The sequence below is a fragment of the Furipterus horrens genome, unplaced genomic scaffold (genome assembly GCF_987537825.1).
Source record: "Furipterus horrens unplaced genomic scaffold, mFurHor1.1.pri manual_scaffold_21, whole genome shotgun sequence".
In the NCBI taxonomy this organism is placed as follows: domain Eukaryota; kingdom Metazoa; phylum Chordata; class Mammalia; order Chiroptera; family Furipteridae; genus Furipterus; species Furipterus horrens.
In genome coordinates, this window is record NW_028327191.1 from 317,862 (window position 1) to 341,770 (window position 23,909).

The window sequence follows — 23,909 nt, forward strand, 5'->3', positions numbered from 1 at the left end:
GCCATACCTGTGCCCTCACCTCTTCTGCCACGGCCATTGTGTCTGTCACATGCCCTCCCTGGGGTCTGGCTCCCTTAGCCTCAGGGCCTTGGCATGTGCCATCCCAACTGCTCACCTGGCTGACCCTGGCTGCCCTCTGTCTCACCCCTGCAACTGGTCACGCTACAGGATTCAACCACGTTCTGTCTGCCCTTGGCCAGGAGCCCCTGGGGGTGGACAGAAACTGTCTGCCTTGTTCACAGTTTGGCTGACAGGGACAGAGGTGCCCAGGGTCTCCATGCATAGTGGGGCAGTGGGCATGAGCAGGGGGGACAGGCAGGGATGGATCCCGGGACCCCTGGAACTGGGGGGCTCCTCTTTCCTCTGGGCTTGGAGTGCCTGGGTACTCGCTCCAGGTCAGAGAAGAGTAGGACCTCCACAGTGAGTGCCCAGCCCTGCAGGAAGAAAGGGGTGCTCTGAACACAGCTCGCAGCTCCTCACTGGGTGGGATCTCTGTGTGGAGGTGCCTGGCTGTGTCCTGCCCCCGACCCCCCCCCCCCCCCGCAGTCTACGGAAGTAGGGATGAGCACTTGGAATGAGGCCGGTCTCTCCAGGGGCCCCCAGCTGCTCCTGAGGCCTCGATCCCAGAGAGGGCTGCTCACGGAGGGTGGGGCAGTGGAACTGGGGCTGGTGGCACTTATTCCCAGGGCCTTGGGACCTTGGGGGTGCTCCTCAAGAACATCCTTGTGACAGAGAACAGTGCCTGAGTTCTTTCTTCCCATCCCCTGGGCCCCGGACCAGTCTCCTTCAAAGCTCTCTTCCTCCAGGAAGTCTTCCATGCCCCTTTTTGTGGCAGTGACTAGCTCCAGGCAGTGGCCTGCATTCCCAGCACCCAGCCCAGGACCGCAGGGCAAATTTGCTGGAGGATCCAGGGGAGAGAACACGGTCCAGTCACTGTGGTGGTGGGGCCAGAAGACCCCTGCAGAACATATCGTGATCACTAACAGCCAAGGGAATCCCAGCCCTGGAAGGGACCCCGTTTGGCAGAGGGTGGGTGATGTCTGGGGACAAGGAACTCTTAGCACTGACTCCGTGGATGTGGAGCAACAAGGTGGGCCGAGGGGGCTGGCGAGCAGGACAGCGAGAGGAGCCTCTTCGGGTGGCTTTCGCCTTATCCTTTCGGACGTGCAGTGCTGTCCTTTAGGGCCCCGCCCAAGCCCGAAGCGCGGCCTGGGCGCCCTCCAGAATGTTCGGGCGACCCCCGCGCCAGCGCCCAGCGGGACACAACCTGCGCCCGGGAGCATTTGTTGCCTGGCTGCCGGGTCCACGAGCCGGGCGGCGGGGCGGCCGCGGGCGTCGACGGGGAGCAGCGCCCCCTGCGGCTGGCGTGCAGGCGGTGGGAGCGGCGCGGAGGGGCACTCTCCCCTGGGAAGGGGGGCGCGCAGTAGGTTGGGCTCGGCTTCGGTCCCAGGCCGCGCCCGCCCCGCGAGGGGGCTGAGTCTTGATTTGTGCTGGAGGCGGCATCTCTCCTCGGGGACTTCGAGGAGCGCAGCAGCGGCGCACTGATGGGAGGGGACCACGGCGGTGACCTTAGGGGGCGCCCCACCCCCTGGCTCCTGACACCCGGCGGCCGTGCTCGGGCGAGCAGAGGCCGCTTTGCGGCACTGGTCTCTCCGCGCCGGGCCCAGCAGAAGCGTCACCGGAGCCCCCGCGGCCCCGGCGCCCCGAGAAGCTCGCGCAGGGCCGGACGCTAGCGGGAGGGGCCCTCGGCTGCCTTTAAAGCCCCGGCGCCCCCAGCCCCACCCCACGGCTTTGCCCCGCCCCCTCATGCATATGCAGGTACGCGGGTGACGAATGGGCGAGCGAGCTGTCAGTCTCGTCCCGAACTTGTTGGCTGCGAGCGCCGGGAGCGCGGGCGCTCAGAGCAGAGGCCCGGACCCGCCGCCGCTCGCCGCCGCCGCCGCTGACGCCGGGAGGGAGCCGAGCCGGGTCGGAGCGCAGCCGCCTGCGAGCCCGAGCCCGCCGCTCCTGCGCGCTCGCCGCCGCCCAGACCCGCGCGGCGCCGCCTCGACCCCGCCCGCCGCCGCCGCCGCCGCCACCGCCACTGCCGCTGCCGGCGCTCGGAGGGCGCGCGGGCGCTGGGAGGCCGGGCCGGGCCGGACGCGCAGAGACGGCGGCGGCGGCGGCGGCGGCGGCGGCGGCGAGCGGGGTCGAGGCGGAGATGCGGGAGCGGGGCCGCGGGCGCCTGCCCCGGCGGCTGCTGCTGTTGCTGGCGCTCTGCGTGCAGGTGAGCGAGGAGGCGCGGACGGGGCGCACCGAGCCGTCCCTCGGGGCCGGGCGGCACCGCCTGGGAGCGCCGCGTTCGGAAACCCTCGGGGCCGCGCAGCGCGGCCGGGGCTCGGCGGGGGCTGGCGGGCGGGTGGGGGCGGGGCGCCCGCTCGCGACCCCGGCCCGCGCCTCCCTCGCGCTCTCTCTGCCTTATTTTTAGGCGGCGCAGCCCATGGGCTATTTCGAGCTGCGGCTGAGCGCGCTGCGGAACGCGAACGGGGAGCTGCTGAACGGCGCCTGCTGTGACGGCGACGGCCGGACGACGCGCGCGGGGGTCTGCGGCCACGACGAGTGCGACACGTACGTTCGCGTGTGCCTTAAGGAGTACCAGGCCAAGGTGACGCCCACGGGGCCCTGCAGCTACGGCCACGGTGCCACGCCCGTGCTGGGAGGCAACTCCTTCTACCTGCCGCCGGCGGGCGCCGCGGGGGACCGTGCGCGGGCCCGGGCTGGCGGCGACCAGGACCCGGGCCTCGTCGTCATCCCCTTCCAGTTCGCCTGGCCGGTACGTGCGCCTCTCTATCCTGGGCCCCCGCTCTTCCCTCCCTCAGCGTCCCGGCCCCCGCCCTGCGCGCCGACCCTCTGGCACCTGCGGCCCGGGTTCTGCGTGCGGCTGCGCGCACCCAGACGGGGCGGGCCCGGTAGGGGGCGCCGCACGGCGTGCGGACCCTGGGCGCGTGCTCCGTGGGGCTCGGTCCGCGCCGCGCCACGTGGTCGCGCGGGGGTCGCGGCGGGGGCGCGGGGCTGGGGCCCGCGGCCCGCGGCGTGTGCCTGCGTCGCTGTGCGCGTGTCTGTCTGGGTGGGGAGGCGCTGCGAGGCGCCCTGGGCCCCTGAAGGCCGCAGAGGCATGTGCGCCGCGCGTGCTGGGGCTGGTATGGGGCAGGCCCCGGCGGAGCCGCCCTGGGCCGGCGGCCAGCCTGCGCTCGCCCTGCTGTTTCCTGGATGCCCGGGGATGGGGTGGGGATGGGGGGCTGGGCTGGGGAGGGCTTAATGCATGTGTGTTGACTGCAGCGCCCCCGCCCCACCACCGGGAAGAGGCAGGGGCCCTGCTGGAGGGGCTTGGGGGTAGGGCAGTCAGGCAGGAGCGCTGGGCCTGGGGATGCTGGGACGCATGTGGGCTGCCCCAGGCCATGGTGGGCGAGGGCTGGGGCAGGTGAGCAGGGGCCTGAGCAAGGGACGGTGGGCAGTCAGTTGCCAGATACAGGCTGTTTCTGAACCAGGGCCTGGCCCGGGCACCAGGAGGTCTCCGTGTTGCAGTCCTGGGCCTGGGTGGGGCCTGAACCCAGAGGACCCTGTGAGGCAGGACCTCAATATGCTAAGTCAGAAGCAGCTGGCAGGGACCTAGGGGAGGGCTTGTGAGTGGGGAGTCCCAGGAACGGGGTGCCAGCCTGTGACTGAGGCGCCCAACCTTTCGACTGAGGATGTTGAGCTGGAGCAGCTAGGGAGGATTGTGTCCACCTGGTGCCCCATCTGGAAAGAGACTGGGGGTTGAGGCCAGGCTGGCCAAGGTTGGACCAGTAGGACTCACCCTGTGAGAGCGCTGGGCCCACACTTTCTGCTAAGCATGGGCCAAGTGGCCTCACCCGCTGCCCCCTCCTCACCCCTTCCTGACCGCCCGCTGGATGGGGAGGCTAACCCTGCATCCTGGCCATGGCCCTTCCCCCTTTGAGCCTGGCTGGCTTCTGGGGTCTCCCTTGACCCCAGGTCCTCTGAGGGGAATGTGTCCCTGAGATGGAAAGCAGGGGCAGGCTGGGAGGGCCCCCGGGCAGTTCCGATCAGCCCGCCCCTCGCCCCCACAGCCGTGTGGCAGGCAGGTCTGAGCAGGGCTGCAGCCTGTCATCTGTGCTTGGGCTCCCGCCAGGGCGGCTTCAAATCGCTACCTGAGGATGTGTTTTCTGCTCGAGTTGGCAGCCCTGGTGTGGGGGCAGGGAGGCCTTGGAGGAATGTGGCGGGCCGGTGCGGGTCCCTCGTGGTTCTCAGGCCCAGCTGGCCGGCTGGGCATGGGATGGGGTGGGGCAGGCCCTCGACTCCCTGGGAGCCCTGGATTCTGGGCTTTGGGTCTCAGGCAGCTCCCCTCTTTTTCCTGCTCGCAGCCACTTCCCTCCGATATCCCAGGAAGGGCCACGTGGCTGTGGGTCGTACACGTTTGGGGGCAGCTCCTGTCTCCCACCCCCTGTGGCAGCGCGGCTGGGCTGCCAGGCGTGGGGCATGTGGTGATGCCAGTGCCCTGGCATTTCCGCTCGCTCGGCCGCTCCAGGACCGTGCCGCCTCAGCTTGCTGCAGGCCCCACTCCGTCCTTCGGGCCGGGGCATGTTTGGATCCACTGGGGTGCTTTGCTCCTACCGGAGAAAGTGGAGACTGTGCCTGGCCTCTCTGGGGACTGAGGAGTGACTGGGCCCAGCCTTGGGCTTGGGTTGGGGGGGCTCCTGCCCAGGGTCAGCTCGGACTCTTGCGCTTTCTGAGGTGGGGACAGAAGGAGGCCTTGGAGGAAGCTGGAGGTGGAATGTGGGCTCCCGAGGAGGAGTCCGGGAGCCTCCCCGCCTACCCCTGGGGCTCCGGAGGCAGCAGGCAGGGAGCTAGTCTGGGCTCCTCACTCCTCCATCCCCTCAAGTGACCCTGAGCTAGCAGCCCTAACCCTCCTGCTCCTGGCCGGGGTGGGGGTGGGGGCCGCTGTGTCTGTTTTGACTGTGGTTCCAGGCTGATGTCGGGCTCAGCCTTCCAGGGGGTGCTGAGGTATGGGGAGGTGGAGGCGGCTTGGGTGTGGGAGCTGCCCCTGCTTCCACCCCACAGGTGCCCCAGCCTCTTCACTGGCCTCCCAGGGGTTCATGACACCCTTTGGCCCCAGAGTTGGCCTGTAGCTGGCAGGGGGAAGGGAGTGGGTGCGTGAGCGGGCCTGGCAGGTGGCCGATGAAGGGTTCAGAGGGGCCTGGGGGATGGAGGTGCAGTGTGGCAGTTGGCCTGCACCCCCCTGCCCCAGTGAGGAATGAGGGTGCCGCCAACTGCCCAGCTGGAAGCCATGCCTTCCTCCCAATGTGCCGGGCCGCTGTGGTCACTGCGGGAGGCAAAACGAGTTGTGGGGATGACCAAGGTGGCCCTGGGCCCCCTCATGTGTCGCAGGTGGGCCTGGGGTTGACCCCGTCTGACAGTGCAGCCGACCCGAGGTCCTGGGGCCGCTTTCCCACTGGGAAGTGGTGTCCAGTGTGGCAGACGGCCCCCAGCCCCGCTCCTGGTCTGCCTGGCCTCCTCACAGCTGCCCAGCCCAAGGCTGGGGTCCCAAGAGGGTTGTGCTGTGCTCAGGAGGGGGTGTGGGCCGCGTGTCTCAAAAAGCGGGGTCTGGGGGGACGTGGGCAGGGCCCAGCCCCACTGCACCCGGCTATCACAGCGCCTCGGTAGCTGCTGCGGGAGCCCCTAGCCCAAGGTGGGCCAGGCACAGGCTGGAGTCACCCTGTCTGCTCTCCAGTCCCCCAAGAGCTGGGGCTGGGGGCTCTGACTCCCTCCCCACTCCACCTCACCCCTCCTTGGGCCTCAGGGCACCCCAGGTCCCCTGCGTCCTTCCCGCACCTTTCCAGCGGGGACAGGAGTCATGCTTGGATAGGGCTCAGCAAAGTGGGGCTGCTGGAGAGGGGCTTGGAAGTGTGCTGGGGGCTTGTCCCTAGACTGTGCAGGGCTGGGCCAGGGAGCCAGGCAGCCACTGACAGGGAAGAGGTCTCTGCAGGGTTTCAAGCAGGGGTTTCCTAGAAGGGACTGTGGTCTCAGGAACCGTCCCAGGCTCCGTGGCATCTGGATGGGGGGCAGATTGGTCTACTGAGAGGCTTCTCCGGGGAGCCAGGCTGGGTCCTGAGCTGCAGGTGGTGGTGAGGAGACAAGCATCTCTAACCCCCAGGCCTGAGCCAGGGTCCTTGTTCCCGTCCCTCAGACCCAGGTGAGCAGGGTTCCCATCTCTCAGGTCCTAGGTGAGCTGGGTCCCTGTCTCTCAGACCCAGATAAACAGAGTCCCCATCCCCAAGTTCCTAGGTAAGCAGGGTCCCTTATCCCCTGATCCCAGGCAATCCAGGTCTCTGTCTCTCAGACCCCCAGGTGAGCCGAGGTCCTTTTCCCCCAGGCCCCAGGTGAGCTGGGGACCTCATCCTCATCCCCAGGTGTGACAAGGATCAGCCCAGTCTGGGCTTTGCGGCAGCAGGTCCCACCAGGTCCCCCTGATGAGGTGCTGGGAGACCTGGGCTGCTGGCCCTCTTCACAGCAAGGGACCAAGGGTGGGGTGGGTGGGGCGCACCCTGCGAGGCACTGGCTGGTCTCTGGTGTGGAGTGTGGTGTCTGGGCTCCTGTGTGGGCTGGGCCCGTGGCCCATTCCTCCTGCTATCACCCTGGGGCCCAGCGCCTGTGTGGGGAGGTGGCCCCTCCCCCTCCCCCTCTGGTGACAATGGCCACAGAGGCCCGAGCCTCTCCAAAGCTCAGGTTTCAGGAAATGTATCTGTGCTTAGAGCTCCTGGCACCGCAGACACCAAGCCCCGCTCCGTGGGGGGCCGGATGGCTGGTGGGAATGGTGCGGGCAGAGGCCAGGCTGTGGCCCGTGGGGGTCGCACCTTAGCCGTGGAGAGTGGTACGTCTGGTCCTCTGCCACTCCTGTGTCTGGGGTGCTGCCTGGTCTCCCCTGTGTCAGGGTCAGATGGAGGGTTTGGGGATCAGGGTCAGGCGGGCGGTCTGCCCACACGGTGTGGGTGAGTCAGGGCGGGATCACAGGGCACGCTGGAGCCAGACCTTCAGGGACTAAGGTCAGCTGGCCTATGGGCCTTCCCGGCCTGGGAGGGAGGACCAGGGTCCCTCTGCCTGCTTGCTAGGGAGCCTGCCCCACCTTGGCCTGGAATGGCGGGACCCCGCCGAGGCCTTGCGAAGACCCGCTGACTCTCCCGCTCTGCCGGGCTGCGGGGCTGCAGCTGTGCCCGCCTGCGGCCCAGGAGGCCGGGCATGAGGGTGACAGGGTGCCATGTGCAGCAGGAAACTGAGTCCCGGAGGCCAGCCCAGGGGAGGAGAGGTGGCTGGGGCCCGCACCGAGGGAGGCTCAGGTTCTCTCTGGATGACTTCCTGCCATGCAGGTGTAGGGAGCCCAGCTGGCGGGCGGTGGGGCCCTCGCGGGTGGGCGGGCGGGCGCACGTCCCTGCGGGAACAGGTAACCGGAGCCCTGGGCTCCGTGAAGGTGGCGGTAATCCTACCTGGGCGGGTGGCGTGGGGTTTCCTGGGAGCCAGAAGGAGCTCCGGGCCTGTCGGAGCCCAGGTGTGGGGGGACAGCCAGTGGCCCTGTGGGGTGGGTGGCCTGGGCCCTCCTGCTCTGCTGGTGGGTTGCCCTGCAGTGGGGGGAGCAGACCCCTGCCCCGGCTCCCCGCGCCCGCCTCTGCTCACCCCGACTGCCTGTTCCACCCGGGGGTCGCAGGCCTCACTCAGACTCCCTGGCAGACATTCACTTTGCTCAGCGTTGGCGCCAAAGTTGGTTTGGACATTGCTGCCTTCTTGGTGTGACTGGTACCTCTGTCCCGTGTCCCTGCTGGCAGCCTCCCCTCTGCAAGCCCTGCCCTGCTCCCAGCCCCACAGCCCTGATGGCTCATCGCCCCCAGGGCAGAGCTGTGGCCCCAGGGCAGAGCCACATCTGCAGGGCCTCCAGCAAACAAAACAGTTGAAGCCTGGGAAGGAGCTGGGGCTCCCGCGGTCGCCAGGCGTGGGGTGGCCAGGGGAAGGCTGGCGTGAGGGTGGCATTCTGGGCCGAGGAAGTTGCTGTGTGGGTGAAGACCGTGGACAGGGTGGGCGTGCTGGGGTGGCTGGGAGGAGGGCAGGTGCTGAGGGAGCCCCTAGAGGAGCGTGTGAGGAATGCAGACCGCCTCGGGGGTCTGTGGGGCTCCCATGGATGGGGGTGTGGGGCCCTGGTGACCGTGGGGAAATGGGTTTAAGGGAGACTTGAGAAGTGAGACTGACAGCCTGGTGGCTGCCCGGCGGTGGCAGAAGGGTTCCAGAGGGTAGAGAACGGACCCCGAGGTTCATCCTGGGCTCCTGGGTCCGGGCATCGGCTGTGTGGGTTGGAGGCAGGCGTGGGCTCAGGGCAGGGGCAGCAGTGTGGATGGGGGGAGGCCACGGGAAGGCAAGTGTCTTGTGGTGGGGAGGAGAGGGTCCCCAAGGGCCAGGTCCTGGTGCCTGCAGGCAGTGGGTGCAGTTGGCTGTGGCAGGCAGCCCATGGGAGGGGTGGGCCTGGGGCTGCGTGTCAGCAGGAGGCTGGTGGAGGTGGGGGAACGTCCTGGGGGGACCTTGGTGGTCAAGTGTTGTGGTTCCCCAGCACAGCCAGACTGCAGGGGTGGAAGGTGGGGGCACTGAGGATGTGGGGAGCCTGGCCTCTTCCCTGCAGAGTCCCTGTGGATGGCCGGTGGCCCCAGAGGTGGCCCTGTCCTGTGGGCCCCCAGCCTGGGTGGAGCCAGGATCCAGGGGAGGGGTGCTCTGTCCCGCCATGGCTGGGCAGAAGAGGTGGCCACGTGGCATGGGCAGGGGAGCCTCGGAGAGTCCTGGGCAGGGAGGCTGAGGCTCGCCCCTCATGGGGCGCTCATGCCTGTGAATGACAGACAGGCTGCACTGGCTGCCCTTGCAGAGGGGGTGGGTCCTGGGGCTGCTCAGTGACGTTGCCCCCTCGCATAGCCTGGGGCTGAGGGCCAGGTGGTCCTGGGAGTGGTGGGGGACAGTGTCCATGGCTGAGGCTGCACCAGGGATCCCTGGGCCACAGCTTCCCCACCTGCGCAGCAGGGGGCCCTTCCACCCCTTTTCCTCATCTTGGGCGTGGCAGGCTGGTGGGCCATGTGCTAGTCAGGGTGCCCCTGCCGTGTCGGGGGTGGGGCGTCCCTGGGCCAGGGCCTGGTGGGTGCGTCCCCCCACCGCTGCCCCCAGTGCCCAGCAGAGGGGCAGCTAGGGGACCATGGTGTTACCCCTCTCGGGTGGGCCTGCTGCAGCTCCTCACACTTCTCTTGAGCCCCCTCTGGTCCCAGGCCACGGGGACCCTGCCTGCGGCCGCTCCAGCACACCACTGCCCCCACTGCTCTGCCTGCGTCACTCAGTACCCCCAGGTGTGGGCCATTGGCCGGGGGAGTCAGGGGCCTGAGCCCCCGGAGCCTGGCTGACCTGGGGGGCAGCCTTCCCAGGGGGCAAGCGGGTGGTCCGGGGGTCTGCTGAGATGTGGCCAGTGGCACTTTCTTTAGTCAGAGGCGTAGAGGGGAGGGAGGGAACAGCGAGGGTGCTAGGAGGGGGGTCTTCGGTGGGCAGGGAGCCCTGACAGACCCCGGGGGCGGAGGAGGGGCTCAGTGCCCAGACACCGCAGGATGGGTCCCCATTTGTACAGCGGCAGGCAGGCAGGGCCCCCGGGTCCCTGACCGGCCCCCCCTGTATCTGCAGCGCTCCTTCACCCTCATCGTGGAGGCCTGGGACTGGGACAACCACACCACCCCCGATGGTGAGTCAGCTGCCTGGGTGGGGTGTGGCGGGCCACTGCCTGCGGGCCCCCTCTGGGCGCTAGGGGGCTGGCCTCCGTCAGCCACAGAGATGTGTGTGGCCAGGCTCCTCGCCCTCTGCTGGCTGGGACAGAGGCCCAAATGCCAAGAAAGCTGCCTCTACCCTGAGGAGTTTGTGCCCCTTTTCCCTCCGGCTGCCAGGAAGCTCTGCTGCGCTGCAGCTCACGGGGCTGAGTGCACTGTCCCCGCCCCTGCCTGAGCTGTGTCTGCTCCCTTGCTGGGGGTGCTCTTTGGGGCTACATCTGGCACAGTGGAGCTGATCACCTCTGGAGGCTCTCTGTGGCTCCACGGCCCCCTCTCTGCCTGTCTGTCTTGGACATGGGTCTCGGTGGCCCTCTCCCGAGACTCCCCTGCTGCTGACGGCCTGTGTTGGGGTCCGCGGGCCCTTTGGTGGTAGGGCAGAGAGGTCTGCCAGGGACCAGCGGGAAGAGCACCGCAGGCAGAGGCAGCAGCAGCATGTGCAGAGGCCCGAGGCCAGAGTGGGCCCAGGTGTTGGGGGCCAGCATGGGCCAGAGGGCAGGTGATAAATAAGCGAGGCCAGGGCAAATCACGGAGCTTTGAGCCCTGGGGTGCACAGGAGATGCTGTGGGTGTGGGGATGAGTTGCCCGGCTCTGGAGTGGCCCCGGGAGGCAGGGGCAGGAGCACAGGTAGGTGGGCACCGCAGCAAGGATGGGCTCAGTGGGGGGCAGGCCCTGCCGGGAGAGGCCCGTGAGGGCAGTGGAGGGAGCTTGGGGGGGCCGGGATTCCTTAGCCTATTGCTGTGGAAAGTCCTAAAGCATAGGGCATGCCTTTCTGGGGGTCCCCATATGCCCGTGGTGGTTGGTTGGCGTCCCCCACCCCCACGCAGTGGCTCGATTTGAGGTGAGGCCCAGCTGTCACGGGGCTGGGTCCGAGAGAAGGCAGTATCGGCGTGTCTGCTGCAGGCTGAGCTGAGAGACAGGAGCCCAGTCGAGCCACGTCGCTGTGCTGGCCAGGGGCGGATGCCTGCGGGGAGGGTGCTGGCAGAGCAGGGGACCAGCAGCGTGGGGCCCAGGCGGGGCGCCCCCACCTTCCTTGCCCTGCCTGCATTTGGGGTGTGGAGCAAGAGCCCGTGTGGGCCCCGAGCTTCCCACGGTGGCCTGGCCAGTGCCCCTGCGGTTGGGCTCTGCTGCCGGGGCCTGCGCTGCGTTCCCGGTGGGGCAGGGTGGCCGTGGCCGGGCTGACTCTGCTGCCTCCCCAAGAGGAGCTGCTGATCGAGCGGGTGTCGCACACGGGCATGATCAACCCCGAGGACCGCTGGAAGAGCCTGCACTTCAGCGGACATGTGGCGCACCTGGAGCTGCAGATCCGCGTGCGCTGCGCGGAGAACTACTACAGCGCCACCTGCAACAAGTTCTGCCGGCCCCGCGATGACTACTTCGGCCACCACACCTGTGACCAGTACGGCAACAAGGCCTGCATGGACGGCTGGATGGGCCAGGAGTGCAAGCAAGGTGCGGCCGGGCGGGGCCGGGGGGCGCCCACGGGGGCCGGAGCGGGGGGCGGCGGGTGGCCCCGCGGCGCTGGCTGCAGCAGCTCTGCCCTCTGTTGCAGCCGTGTGTAAGCAAGGCTGCAACCTGCTCCACGGAGGCTGCGCTGTGCCTGGCGAGTGCAGGTGAGTCTGGCACCCGCCCCTTTTCTGCCCTCTCGTCCTGACGTGAAACAGCCGCTCACCCACACTCCTGCCTCAGCAGAGGGTGTGCCTCCTGTGTGCAGGGTCTTGGGGACACAGGCACTGCTCCGGGTGGCTCATACCCTGTGCAGGGGAGGCGGGAGTCCTCAGAGCCTGGGGTGTCAACAGCCCCACAGGGACAGGAGGCCAGAAGGGTAGCCAGGACAGTCCTGACCAAGGGCCGTCCGGGAGGACCCCAAGCCTCACAGCCCCTGCCACTGAGTGTGGCTCTGCTGTGAACGAAGGGTAGTGCCTGCGCTGTCCCAGGCAGGGGTTTATGGGGGTGGTCCCGGCCCCAGGCCGTGGGCACCTGTGGTGCACAGGCAGCATTTAACGCCCTCGGCTGGGGCAGGTGGGGAGAGGAGGCCGGGGACCAGCCTAGGCCTCCTGCTGGTGAAGGTATATGATGGGCAGGGGTCGGCAGGCCCCCAGGGTCGGGAGGAGGCCAGGAGATCAGGGGTCCTTACAGCCAGTCCAGTGGGTGCTCAAGGGTGACTGGGGCCCAGGGAGAGGCTCTGCCCTTGGCAGAGAGGAGCAGTGCGTGGGTGAAGCTCTGCCCAGCACCTCCCTGTGGGGGCAGGTTTGCTTCCACGTGCATTTCTCAGACAAGGACACTGAGCACAGAGACGTTAAGTGACTTTCTGAGGGTCACGCAGGAGTGAGTTTGGATAGGAAGGCAAGGTTTGGGAGCCAGGAAGGGAGGGGCGGTGACCCTTCTGCTTGTTGTGTGGTGCCTTTGGCCCCAGGGAAGGGCAGGGGACTGGGGCTTCACCCACCCAGCCCCTCACACTGCTGGATTTCAGATCTGTCCCATGGGCCTTAAGGTGGAGGGTCGCGGCAAGGGTTAGAGGGTACGTGGTGGGCCTGGCCTGGGCAGGCACATGTTTTGGGTAGGAGAAGGGGTATGAGGCGGCTGTTGTCTGTCTGGGGAGGGGCCTGCCCACCGACTTGGGGGGTGGGTGTGAGCCTGTGGAGCAAGTGCCGTGGGCTGGGTCTCAGCCCTGCACACTGTGGCAGTGCTGTGGCCCTGGGTGGCCAGCCAGTGACCAGGGCGAGGTGGGAGGAAGGTGGGAGGGAAGTTGTCTCTGCCCCACCCTCCCCCTGGGGGCGTGAGCTCTGCAGGAAGCAGAGGGGAGGGACTCCCTGGGAGGGAGGCCGAGGGCCCTGTCGGGGAGCGGGGGAGCCCCCACCGCCCAGCTGCCGCGGTGGCTCAGGTTTCAGGGTAGGACACCCCCACCGGATGCTGCTGCGGAGATGGCCCTGCCTTCCTGCCGCCTCCTCCCTGGCTCCTGGAGCCCCAGGCCAGGGAAGCTGGGGGGGCTGCCCTACCCAGACCTGACAGCAAGCCCCCAAGCTGGGCACTGAACCCCACACGGCCCCGCCCAGGCCTGGCCTCAGGTCACTTGCAGGGTTTGGGTGGGGGTGCATGGCCCACCCTCACGTGGACCCCTCTGTGCACGTGGTCTGGATGGCGGGGCGCCTGCTCTGCACCCTCGGTTTTCCTGTCCCTGTGCCGCTGCGCGGGCCCCTGTCCCCTCGGGTGGCTGTGGGCTCAGCGGCAGCCCAGGAAGGGCCGTGGCTCTTTCCTTGTACGAAAATAAGTCCGCGTGGCGGTGCCGTGGATGACACTCTTTTCCTGCAGGACCTCTCAGGGCGTGGAAGGGGCCCCTGCGGGTCCCGGCAGGGCCTGAAGGCCTCGGGGTGTCTGCTCTGGGACGATGGGCCCTGTCCCCTGACAGCGTCACACTGCACTCTTGCAGGGGCAGCCTCGTCCAGGTTGGGGCTGCACAGATAGCCTTTGCGCCCTGGCTGCCAGGCCCCCTCCTGCCAGACTTTGCAGAGGGGATGCTGTCCCACAGCATGGGTGGGCCAGGCCTCGGGGTTGTGGCCTGTTCGCCAGGGAGCAGGTGACTCTCCCTGGGCCGGCACTGCCCTGAGCCTGACTTCTGGCAGGGCCATCACAGTGCGGCCATGGGCCTTGGGACCCACACCTGTGAGGTGGGCCCTTTATGGGCTTTGTTGGGAGAGAGAAGTTACTGCCCTTGAGTTTCAGGTGAGGCTGTGAGCTGTGCCCAAGGCCACAGAGCTGGGGCCAGGCCAGGAGCCCCTGCTGCGTCTCACAATTCTACTCGGACCCCGTACCGCGAGTCCCTGGCAGTGCCCTGTGTGTCTGAGCTGGGGCTCTCATTCCTGGGGTCCCCACAGGGCTTCCCTTCCCCGGCGCCTGCTCACGGGGCCCCGCTCAGGGGTAAGTCCCAAAATAGCTCAGGGAGGAGTGACTGGACAGCTGCGGCCACTGTCCTGGGCCAGTGGCTGGGAAGCGCCTGGGACAGTGGGGGCGGCTGGCTGCCGTGACCCCCGCCTGGCCCCAGGTCTCCTCCAGTTCAAAGGCCCAGGACGCCAGCCCTGGGGGCGGCTCATGTGACCACCTGCCTCCCAGGGTGCACCCCACCCACCAGGCCCCACACCCCTTGGATGTCCACAGGTGCAGCTACGGCTGGCAGGGGCGGCTGTGTGACGAGTGTGTGCCGTACCCGGGCTGCGTGCACGGCAGCTGCGTGGAGCCCTGGCAGTGCAACTGCGAGACCAACTGGGGCGGCCTGCTCTGCAACAAAGGTAGCGGGGTGGGCGGTGGACCCAGGGCTCGGCCACCGGGGCAGCGGGGGGGCCGGGGCGGCCCGTCCCTGAGCGCTGCATCCTGCCCCCAGACCTGAACTACTGCGGCAGCCACCACCCCTGCACCAACGGCGGGACGTGCACCAACGCCGAGCCTGACCAGTACCGCTGCGTCTGTCCCGTCGGCTACTCGGGCAAGAACTGCGAGCGGGGTATGTTGGCGGCTTGGCCTGCCGCCGGGCGGCTTCTCCAGGGCCCACTGGGCCCCGTCCTCTGGCTCCTTTGTGTCCTGGACACTCCCTCACCCACACCTGGGGGCCTTCGGGGTTTGGGGGCACGCTCTGCAATGGCACAGGGCCTGGGCCCAAGCACCCACACGCTGCCACCATTTCCCCACACAGCCGAGCACGCCTGCTCCTCCAACCCGTGTGCCAACGGGGGCTCTTGCCACGAGGTGACCTCCGGCTTCGAGTGCCACTGCCCGTCTGGCTGGAGTGGGCCCACCTGTGCACTGGGTGAGTGCTGTGTTGGAGGGGACTCCAGCCGGGCGCCTGAGGGTTGTGGAGAGGGGAGGTGGGGCTGCCATTGTCAAGTTCACATGTATGTCTGTGGACTCAGTGGCCAGAGGAGGAGGGGCCCCTCCTCCCCACACAGACTCCCCTCCCCAGGAGATCCCGTCCCCTGAGCCCGCCTCCCTGTACCGCCCACAGACCATGCCCCTCTCTCTGTCCCTCTTCAGACATAGATGAGTGTGCCTCCAACCCGTGCGCAGCAGGGGGCACCTGCGTGGACCGGGTGGACGGCTTCGAGTGCATCTGCCCGGAGCAGTGGGTGGGGGCCACCTGCCGGCTGGGTGAGGCCCGTGGGGTCGTGTGAGCATGGGCTGTGGGCTGTGCATTGGCTGCTGCGGGCTGCGGGCTGCGGGCTACGGGCGCTGCGGGCGCAGGAGCACGTGGGGCCAGGCCCATGGCGCCCTCTTGTCTTGTCCACAGACGCCAATGAGTGTGAGGGGAAGCCGTGCCTTAATGCTTTTTCTTGCAAAAACCTGATTGGTGGCTATTACTGTGATTGCATCCCTGGCTGGAAGGGCCACAACTGCCATATCAGTCAGTATGGGTGGCAGGCCGCAGGCGGGTGGGCCGGGGCAGCTCCAGGATCCTGCCCCTCACCCCACCCCTCTGTCCCCAGACGTCAACGACTGTCACGGGCAATGTCAGCACGGTGGCACCTGCAAGGTAAGGTGTGGCCGGTCCCTCTGCACACTCGTGAGAAGGGTGTGGGGCTGTAGGTGCCGGGGGGCCGCTGCAGGAGGCTCACTGCCCCCCGCCCGCCCCCCCAGGACCTGGTGAACGGCTACCAGTGCGCGTGCCCCAGGGGCTTCGGGGGCCGGCACTGTGAGCTCCAGCTGGACGAGTGTGCCAGCAGCCCCTGCCGTGGCGGCTTCTGCGAGGACCTGGTAGGCGGCTTTCGCTGCCACTGTCCCCAGGGCTTCTCCGGGCCGCTGTGTGAGGTGAGTCTGCCCGTCGCAGCCCCAGCTGTTGTCCTGGGAGCCAGCATAGTGACAGGATGGGCCGCAGTGGGGGCGGACCCCACAGGGTGTCCCTGACTCAGTTCCAGACTGAGAGGCCCAGGCCCCCAAGTCCAGGTGCCTGGCTTGGCAGGGGGTGGGGAGGATCGAGGGTCCCTGCTTGTGCCCTGAACAGTGTGGCTCACTAGGCTGGGTGTCATCCTGCAGATTGAAGGGTCGCTGGTTCAATTTCCAGTTGGGGCATAGCCCTGGGTTGCGGGCCAGGTCCCTGGTCTCTGTTTCTCTCTCACATTAATGTTTCTTTTCCTCCCCTTCTCCCTCCCTTTTTCCCTCTCTTCCCCTCGTGCTAAGAATAAATAAATAAAAAACTTTTAAAGAAAGGGGGGGGGTCCCTGCTTATTATGCCAAGCCCTGGCAAGTCCCTGTGTGTTCCCCACGCTGGGACTGGAGGGCAAGGGTCTGTAATGTGAGCCTGTGGGCAGCCTGAAGGAGGGGCCCTCGGGTGCAGGAGGGTGGGTGTGGCTGTGCAGTGCCATGCGTGGGTCCTGCACAGGGGTGGGTCATGCTCTCCAGGCAGGTGGCTCATGCCCTCGCCCTCTGACCTGCCTCGACCTTTGCAGGGGAGAGCAGGGCAGCTTCTGCGGAGCGCAGAACAGGGCTCCTGGCCAGCAGGCTTCCAGGGCTCCAGGGAAGGTCCTGCCTGGGGCCACGGAGCCTGGCGATGCTGTGTCTGGGGAGGACCCCCAGCCTGGGCTCCCGGCAGCAGTGGCGTTGGGGAAGAGGCTCAGAGCCGGCCTCCCTGCCGGCAGGAGGGGTGAAGGCCGGATGCCGCCCGGGAGGCAGAGGAAGCCGGCTGCGTGGAGAGAGGACTGGCTGCCGCAGGTGCTTCCGTCCAGCTGAGCGGCCTGCACAGTCTCGGGGGCACTAATTCAGGCCCTGGCTGTGGAGGCCCGGTGTCCAGGGTCTTCGGGATTCCTCGAGTGGATAGGACACCTGACTAGTCTCCCAAGAGGGGCTGAGCCCTCACCGTGCCCCCATCCCACAGGTGGACATCGACTTCTGCGAGCCAAGCCCCTGCCAGAACGGTGCCCGCTGCTACAACCTGGAGGGCGACTACTACTGCGCATGCCCTGAGAACATGGGGGGCAAGAACTGCTCGGTGCCCAGGGAGCCATGCCTTGGCGGGGCCTGCAGAGGTGGGGGCGGGGCCTGTTGTGTGGGGGTGGGGCCTGAGGTGTGGGGGGCGGGGTGTGGACTGCAGAAAAGCCAGACTTACTGACCCCTCCCCTTTTGCTGCAGTGATTGACGGCTGCGGGTTGGAGGCTGGACCCAGGGTGGCCGGTGTGGCACCCTTCGGCGTGTGCGGCCCCCACGGACACTGTGTCAGCCAGCCCGGGGGGAACTTTTCCTGTGTCTGTGACAGCGGCTTCACGGGCACCTACTGCCACGAGAGTGAGTGGCTGTGGACCGTGGGCTGGGTGGGGACCCGCCAGCCGGGACTCCGCTCACGCCTGCCTCCTGCAGACATCGACGACTGCCTGGGCCAGCCGTGCCGCAATGGGGGCACGTGCATTGACGAGGTGGACGCCTTCCGCTGCTTCTGCCCCAGCGGCTGGGAAGGCGAGCTCTGTGACACCAGTGAGTGGACCTGCCAGGCCGCCCCGCCCTGGCCACTGCTGCTGGGTGCTGGGCTCCCGCCGGAACCTCGGGCCTGGTCCAGGCCGGGCCGCCCATGTCCTTCCCCGCCCCTCTGTCTCTCCCCGCCCAGCAGCGGTGGCTCTGCCCCTGGGAAGCCCTCCCTGAACACCAGGGGCCCCTGCTGACTGGCATCCTCGCCCCCAGATCCCAATGACTGCCTTCCCGACCCCTGCCACAGCCGAGGCCGCTGCTACGACCTGGTCAATGACTTCTACTGTGTGTGTGACGGCGGCTGGAAGGGCAAGACCTGCCACTCGCGTGAGTGCCTGCCTGTCCCTGCCCGGCTGGGCCTGCCCTGCTGGGCCCGCCTGCCGCTGAGCAGCCCGTGTGTCCGCAGGCGAGTTCCAGTGTGACGCCTACACCTGCAGCAATGGCGGCACCTGCTATGACAGCGGTGACACCTTCCGCTGCGCCTGCCCCCCAGGCTGGAAGGGCAGCACCTGCACCATCGGTGAGGAGGCCCTGGGCGCCTCTCAGGCCGGTGGGTGGGCTTGCCCCTGTTCCTGGCCCGCTCATGGTGTGGACACCCGGCTGTCCAGGGCCAGATGAGCAGGCCCCCTTCCTCCTCTCGACCCCTCACAGCCAAGAACAACAGCTGCCTGCCGAACCCCTGCATGAACGGGGGCACCTGCGTGGGCAGCGGAGACTCCTTCTCCTGCATCTGCCGAGACGGCTGGGAGGGCCGAACCTGCACGCACAGTGAGCTCGAGGGTGGGGGCATCGGAGGGAGGGATGGGAGCAGGGCCTCCTGTGAGGTGGGGGTTCCCCAGGCCTGCCCACCCCCTGACCAAGCCCATGGATGTGCCCATTGCACCTGTCCACCCAAGACCTGCTCTGCCGCCTCACCGGGCCCTGCCCCCACCCTTGTCCTGCCCCCACCCTCGCTCTGCCCCCACCCCTGCCCTGCCCCCACCCCCCTCTGCTGCCTCACCCTGCCCTGTGCATCCTGGCCTCCATTGGCCTCCATCGGCCTCCTGCCGCCACTCACCCTGCAGCCCGGCTCCTGCCTGTGCCGTCCTGCCTCCAGGACCTGTCCTTCTGTGACTGCCCAGGGCCACCTCCTCCTGAAGACACTCTGCGCCCAGCCCTCCATCTCCCAGTGTGGCCACTGTGGGGTGACGAGCACAGAGGGGCACTGGGTGGCGGAGGCCGTGCTGACCTGCCTTTCTCTTTTCTGCAACACAGATACCAATGACTGTAACCCTCTGCCTTGGTGAGTGGCAGCCCCAGGGGCTGGCTGACCTGGGGGGTTTCTGCCATGGGGCCCCCCTGATACCCGCCCTCTCTCCGCAGCTACAATGGTGGCGTCTGTGTTGATGGTGTCAACTGGTTCCGCTGCGAGTGTGCGCCCGGCTTCGCGGGTCCCGACTGCCGCATCAGTGAGGCGCCAGGCGGCTGGGCGGGCGGGGCTGTGGGGCCCCAGCCCTGGGAGTTCTTCCCAGCCCAGGCCTGGGGTCAGAGGTCACCAGAGTTCCTGTGCCCTGCCTTGCTCCAAGTCTCAGTTTCCCCACTTGTCCATGCCCTGGCAGCAGCACCCCTTTGCTCACCTCACCCCGGCATCTGAGGCTGCCTGGTTAGGGGACAGATGGTACTTATGCTGAGGGGTCCACTCTCCAGATGCCCTACCCACCCTGATCCAGAAGGAGGTGGAGAGGATGGGGCTGGTGCCCATGAAGCTCTAGGCTGGTGACAGTGACAGCACTAGGCCTGGCTCAGAGACCCCACAGAACACGTGCTCCCCTGGGGCTGCTGCTCTGACCTCTGACCCTCAGGAGCCTGTCTTGCCCTGGGCCCTCTCTGGGGCCCTGCGTGGGGGTGTGGCCTCCCACCCCTGCTGAGTCCCGCCACTCCCCTGCAGACATCGATGAGTGCCAGTCCTCCCCCTGCGCTTATGGGGCCACATGTGTGGATGAGATCAATGGCTACCGCTGCAGCTGCCCACCCGGCCGGGCCGGCCCACGGTGCCAGGAGGGTAGGTGGGGCCTGTGCCAGGCGGGGGCGAGGATGCGGGCAAGACCTGGCCTCCAGGGCTCAGTGCCCACTGCCGCCCCCCTCCTGTGCCCACAGTGATCGTGTTCGGGAGGTCCTGCTGGTCACAGGGTGTGCCCTTCCCGCATGGGAGCTCCTGGGTGGAGGACTGTAACAGCTGCCACTGCCTGGATGGCCGCCGGGACTGCAGCAAGGTGCCAGGGGGCCCCTGCCCAAGAGCCTCCCTGCTCTGCCTGGGTCTGACGTCCTGGTGTCCCTGGCCCAAGGGGGCCTGTCCTTTGTCCATGACCCTGATAATCACCCCATGAGACCCAGGAGCTGCTGCCAGGGGTTAGGGAGGGCGGAATGCACCAAGTCTACCTGCGGGACCTCCAGGAAGGAGGCCCCTTGGGCACAACCAGGCCCCTCTCCTCATTGTATAGTTGGGGAACAGGCTCCAGAGCCAAGGCCCGGGCGCTGCCCAGCCTGCCTCCCTCTGGGCTGTCTCAGTTCTGGTTGGGGTCCTTTCTGGTGTTGGGTCCAGCATAGGAATCCTGGGCGATGGGGTGGGCGTGGCCCTGGGACTCGCTGACCCCAGCCCTGTCTGCCTCCCCGGGCGGTGCCTGCCTCTGTCCCCCGTGCGTGTGCCTGGCGCAGGTGTGGTGCGGGCGGAAGCCTTGCCTGCTGGTTAGCCAGCCCGACGCCCTGAGCGCACAGTGCCCCGCCGGGCAGCAGTGTCGGGAGAAGGCCCCGGGACAGTGTCTGCAGCCGCCCTGCGCAGCCTGGGGGGAGTGCGGCCCCGAGGCGCCGCTGCTGCCCGGCACCCTCTGCCTGCCGCGCTCTGGCCACCTGGACAACAACTGTGCGCGCCTCACGCTGCGCTTCAGCCGCGACCAGGTGCCCCAGGTGAGCTGAGTGTCTGCGAGCCGGGAGGCTCTGTCCTCTCAGCGTGGCCTCTCGGACGTCCGGGACGGCTTCCCGCTGCCCTCCGTGCTGGCTGTGGCTCAGCCCTGCGGGGTCAGAGAGGCTGTGGTTGGCACCGCAGCTGCTCAGGGACCCTGGCCCTGTGAGCACAGATGAGAGGGAACATGGAGCCCAATGTGGCCTGTGGGGGTGGCAGTTAAGGCCCGGAGAGGCAGGCCCAGCCGGGGGGCCTGTGGGCCGACTGACGGTGGCCATGCACTGCCAGGTCTAGGCTCCTGAGCCACCCAGGGAGGGCCGGGACCAGCCTGCCACTGGGTGGGCAGCTCCAGGCTGAGCTTTTGGAGCCCACCGGGGAGGGGCTCAGAGAGGGCGAGGCCCCCCTGGTCCTGCAGGCGTGGCTGCTTCTACCAGAAGGTGGTGATGGGCGCCCTGCATCCCAACTCCGTGTCCCCAGATGGACGGTGGGGTGTGTCCTGCCGCGTGCCTTTGCGGGCAGCTGGGGATGAGCGGGCTTGCTCACATGCTGCCGTCTTTGCTCAGGGCACCACCGTGGGCTCCGTCTGCTCCGGGATCCGTGCCCTGCCGGCCACGAGGGCCGTGGCCCGGGACCGCCTGCTCGTGCTGCTCTGTGACCGGCCATCCTTGGAGGCCAGTGCCGTGGAGGTGGCCATGGTGAGTGCTGGGAGGAGGGCGGCCGTCCTCTCCGGGGGCCTGCTCTGTAAGTGCTCTCGGGAGGTGCTGGGGTGTGGGGCCCAGTGGGCTGGTTCCCAGGTGCTTGAAGAGGCACAAAAATGGAGACTCGGGAGTGCAGGGCGGGGCTGCGGGCATCCTCGCTGTGGCTGCTGGGGCTGGCTGGGCCTGCCCGGGATGAGGGGCAGAGCAGTGGAGCTGAGGCCAGGAGCCAGGGGCAGTTCAGGGGACCATGCATGCGGCCAAGCCAGAGGCTGCGTCCAGCACTGGGCCAGCAGCTGGGACCGAGCAGAGGTCGGAGGGTTGGAGGGGTGGGGCGGCGGAGCTGTGCACAGGTCCAGGAGGACGGGAAGGGGTGGGCAGGGTCCTGGGGCCCAGGGTGATGGGAATTTGTGATCAGTGGAGTCAGCTTCTGATATGGGGGGCCCTGGTCCTGCTGAGATGAAGGCTCTGGAGCAGACTGAGGTGGAGGAGATGGTGAGTGGAGGTGCCAGGGCGCAGAGGTCCGGTCAGCACGTCAGGCGGCCAGGCAGGCGCAGCTGGGGGTTTTCAGGGGCAGCCTGAGCAGGGTGGAGAATGGGCCCCCGGACTTGCACTGTGCCCTTCTCATGTCTGTGTCTGAAGCCATAGAAGTTGGGGCGTTGGGCAGGTGTCCCTGCAGTGATGGGAGGCCCCAGTGGCTGCAGCAGTTGGGGTACAAAGGCACACCCAGGTGGGGAAGGAGAGCCGCTGGGTCCCAGGGGTGGTCAGCTGTGGGGTGTAGTTGGAAGATTTCTCAGGGGTGGACAGGGCCAGAGAGTGGGGGCGAGGGTGGGGCCACGGGGGGGGCAGGGCTCCTCCTCCGGGACCTGGACTGGGGGTCATGGGGCTGAGTTGGGGTACAGGTGGTAGCTGGGGGCCTGCTCAGCCAGACAGGGTGGTGGGTTGTGGGCCGTGAAGCCTTGTTTGCAACCTCGTCATCGGCCCCCTGCTCTGCTCAGGCCACGTCCCCTGACATCTGTGGCAGGAGTGGCACCCGTGGGTTCGGGGCATCTTGCCTGTGCCCTTGGCTGAGTGGGTGTTCGTAGCGCCCTGCTCTGGGCCTGCGTAGGTGTCAGATGTAAACCAGTGGGGAGGGGCTGTGGCTGGGAGTGTGCAGGGAGAGGGGAGAAGAGGCAGAGGAGGGTCTGGAGTGCTGGCTGAGTGCCAGCGTTGGGGTGGCCAGGGTCACGTGGCAGGGGCAGCTCCAGTTTGGGGGTAGTACTGGGCCTGTGGAGCCGGTGGGGCTGCAAGCATGGCTGGCTGGGGTCAGTGGAGAAGGCGGGTCAGGTCGTCCCAGCGTTCTGTGAACTGCCGCGTGGGAACCCTGCCCTCGAGAAGCCCTGGGCCAGGTTCCCAAGCCCCCCGCCCTTGTCCAGTGCAGCTCTGCTCGTGAGCCCCAGCAGCCAGTGTCCGTCCGTGCGGCTGGGCAAAGACGGGCGGTCCCCCGGCGCGGGCTCTGTTGGGGGCGGGGGTGAGCCCTGGAGGAGGCCGGCGGTGCTCTCAGCCCTGCCCTCCGCTGCAGTCCTTCAGCCCGGCCTGGGACCTGCCAGACAGCAGCCTCATCCAGGGCGCCGCCCGCGCCATCGTGGCTGCCATCACCCAGCGGGGAAACAGCTCGCTGCTGCTGGCCGTCACTGAGGTCAAGGTGGAGACGGTCCTCCTGGGCAGCAACTCCACAGGTGAGCGGGGCGGGCGGGCGGCCGAGGGCTCCGTGCCGGGGTGGGAGCCGGGCCCAGCCTGGGCTGCAAACCCTGCCGCTCTGCCAGGTGTGCTGGTGCCTGTGCTGTGTAGCGTGTTCAGTGTGCTGTGTCTGGCCTGCGTGGTCGTCTGCGTGTGGTGGACCCGCAAGCGGAGGAAAGAGCGGGAGAGGAGCCGGCTGCCGCGGGAGGAGAGCGCCAACAACCAGTGGGCCCCGCTCAACCCCATCCGCAACCCCATTGAGCGGCCCGGCGGCCACAAGGACGTGCTGTACCAGTGCAAGAACTTCACGCCACCGCCCCGTCGGGCGGGCGAGGCGCTGCCAGGGCCCGCGGGCCACGGGGGCGGTGGGGAGGAGGAGGAGGACGAGGAGCCCGGCCGCAGCGAGGAGGACGCCCTGGAGGCGGGGAAGTTCCTCTCGCACAAACTCACCAAAGAGCCCAGGTGCTCGCCCGGGAGGCCGGCCCACTGGGCCTCGGGCCCCAAAGTGGACAACCGAGCGGTGAGGAGCGTCAACGAGGCGCGCCACGCCGGCCAGGACTAGGGCCGGCTGCCAGCCGGGCCAGGAGCGGGGCCCCTTGCTGGGCGCCGTACCACCCGCCGACCATAGGAGGCTGCGGCTGTGTGCATAGTTTCTTTATTTTGTGTAAAAAAACCCAAAAACCAAAAACAAATGTTTATTTTCTATGTTTCTTTAACCTTGTATAAATTATTTGATAATTGTCAGGCGGAAAGCAAGGGAGTGTTCTCGGATAGTTGCTATTTTTGTAACGTTTCTGTGCGTCGCACCTGCCGTGTGGCCGGAAAGGGTGTTGTGTCCTCACCAAACTGTCTGTTCCCAGAGGTGGCGCCCTGTTTACAGAATCTTCCCTTTTATTCCTCACTTGGGGTTCTCAGTGGCTCCAGGCCAAAGAGCCAGTGGGACCCGTGGCTGTCAGCATGGCCCGTGGCTGTTGGTGGGACCACCCGTGGCTGTTGGTGTGGCCTGTGGCTGCTGGTGGCACCTGTGGTTATCGGTGGGGTCCGTGGTGCTTGGCGGGGCCCGAGGACGTGGGCAGCCTGTGTCGGCTCGTGGGTCAGTCCCCTCCCGTCCGCTGACCCCGCTTGCTCCTGCCTGGGACGTGCTCTAGAGATCTGTCAACTGTGCTTTCTGAAGTGCCCTTCCTGACTGCTCTGTTCCCCGGGGATGGTGGCAGTATTGAAGCTTGTGACAAGTGCCTTCACACAGACTCT

At 67.8% G+C, this 23,909-nt stretch overlaps 1 protein-coding gene across 2 annotated transcripts; it reads left to right on the top strand.

Annotated features, from left to right (window-relative positions):
* Positions 1 to 2,182: 2,182 nt before the first annotated feature.
* Positions 2,183 to 23,374, top strand: JAG2 (jagged canonical Notch ligand 2). Of its 2 annotated transcripts, XM_090265635.1 has the most exons (26): positions 2,184 to 2,266; positions 2,468 to 2,812; positions 9,727 to 9,784; positions 11,064 to 11,315; positions 11,416 to 11,476; positions 14,019 to 14,149; positions 14,242 to 14,361; positions 14,551 to 14,664; positions 14,889 to 15,002; positions 15,142 to 15,255; positions 15,338 to 15,384; positions 15,489 to 15,659; positions 16,723 to 16,873; positions 16,977 to 17,129; positions 17,202 to 17,315; positions 17,520 to 17,633; positions 17,713 to 17,826; positions 17,958 to 18,074; positions 18,561 to 18,588; positions 18,669 to 18,754; positions 19,234 to 19,347; positions 19,443 to 19,558; positions 20,001 to 20,249; positions 20,808 to 20,939; positions 22,501 to 22,657; positions 22,745 to 23,374. In XM_090265635.1, exons 1-26 carry the CDS (start codon positions 2,201 to 2,203, stop codon positions 23,218 to 23,220), a joined length of 3,714 nt encoding a protein of 1,237 aa, XP_090121761.1. In that variant the 5' UTR covers positions 2,184 to 2,200; the 3' UTR covers positions 23,221 to 23,374. The 2 variants fall into 2 exon arrangements, with proteins under 2 accessions (XP_090121762.1, XP_090121761.1); XM_090265636.1 differs by lacking the exon at positions 15,142 to 15,255 and having other exon boundaries at positions 2,183 to 2,266.
* Positions 23,375 to 23,909: the final 535 nt, after the last annotated feature.

What these genes read in the sequence shown, in the direction of transcription:
- JAG2 (XM_090265635.1), top strand. Translation starts at nt 2,201, where the DNA reads ATGCGGGAGCGGGGCCGCGGGCGCCTGCCCCGGCGGCTGCTGCTGTTG. An exon ending in CCTTGGCGGGGCCTGCAGAG is followed by an intron (nt 16,874 to 16,976) that starts GTGGGGGCGGGG and finishes CTTTTGCTGCAG; the next exon opens with TGATTGACGGCTGCGGGTTG. An exon ending in GCCGCGACCAGGTGCCCCAG is followed by an intron (nt 20,250 to 20,807) that starts GTGAGCTGAGTG and finishes GTCTTTGCTCAG; the next exon opens with GGCACCACCGTGGGCTCCGT.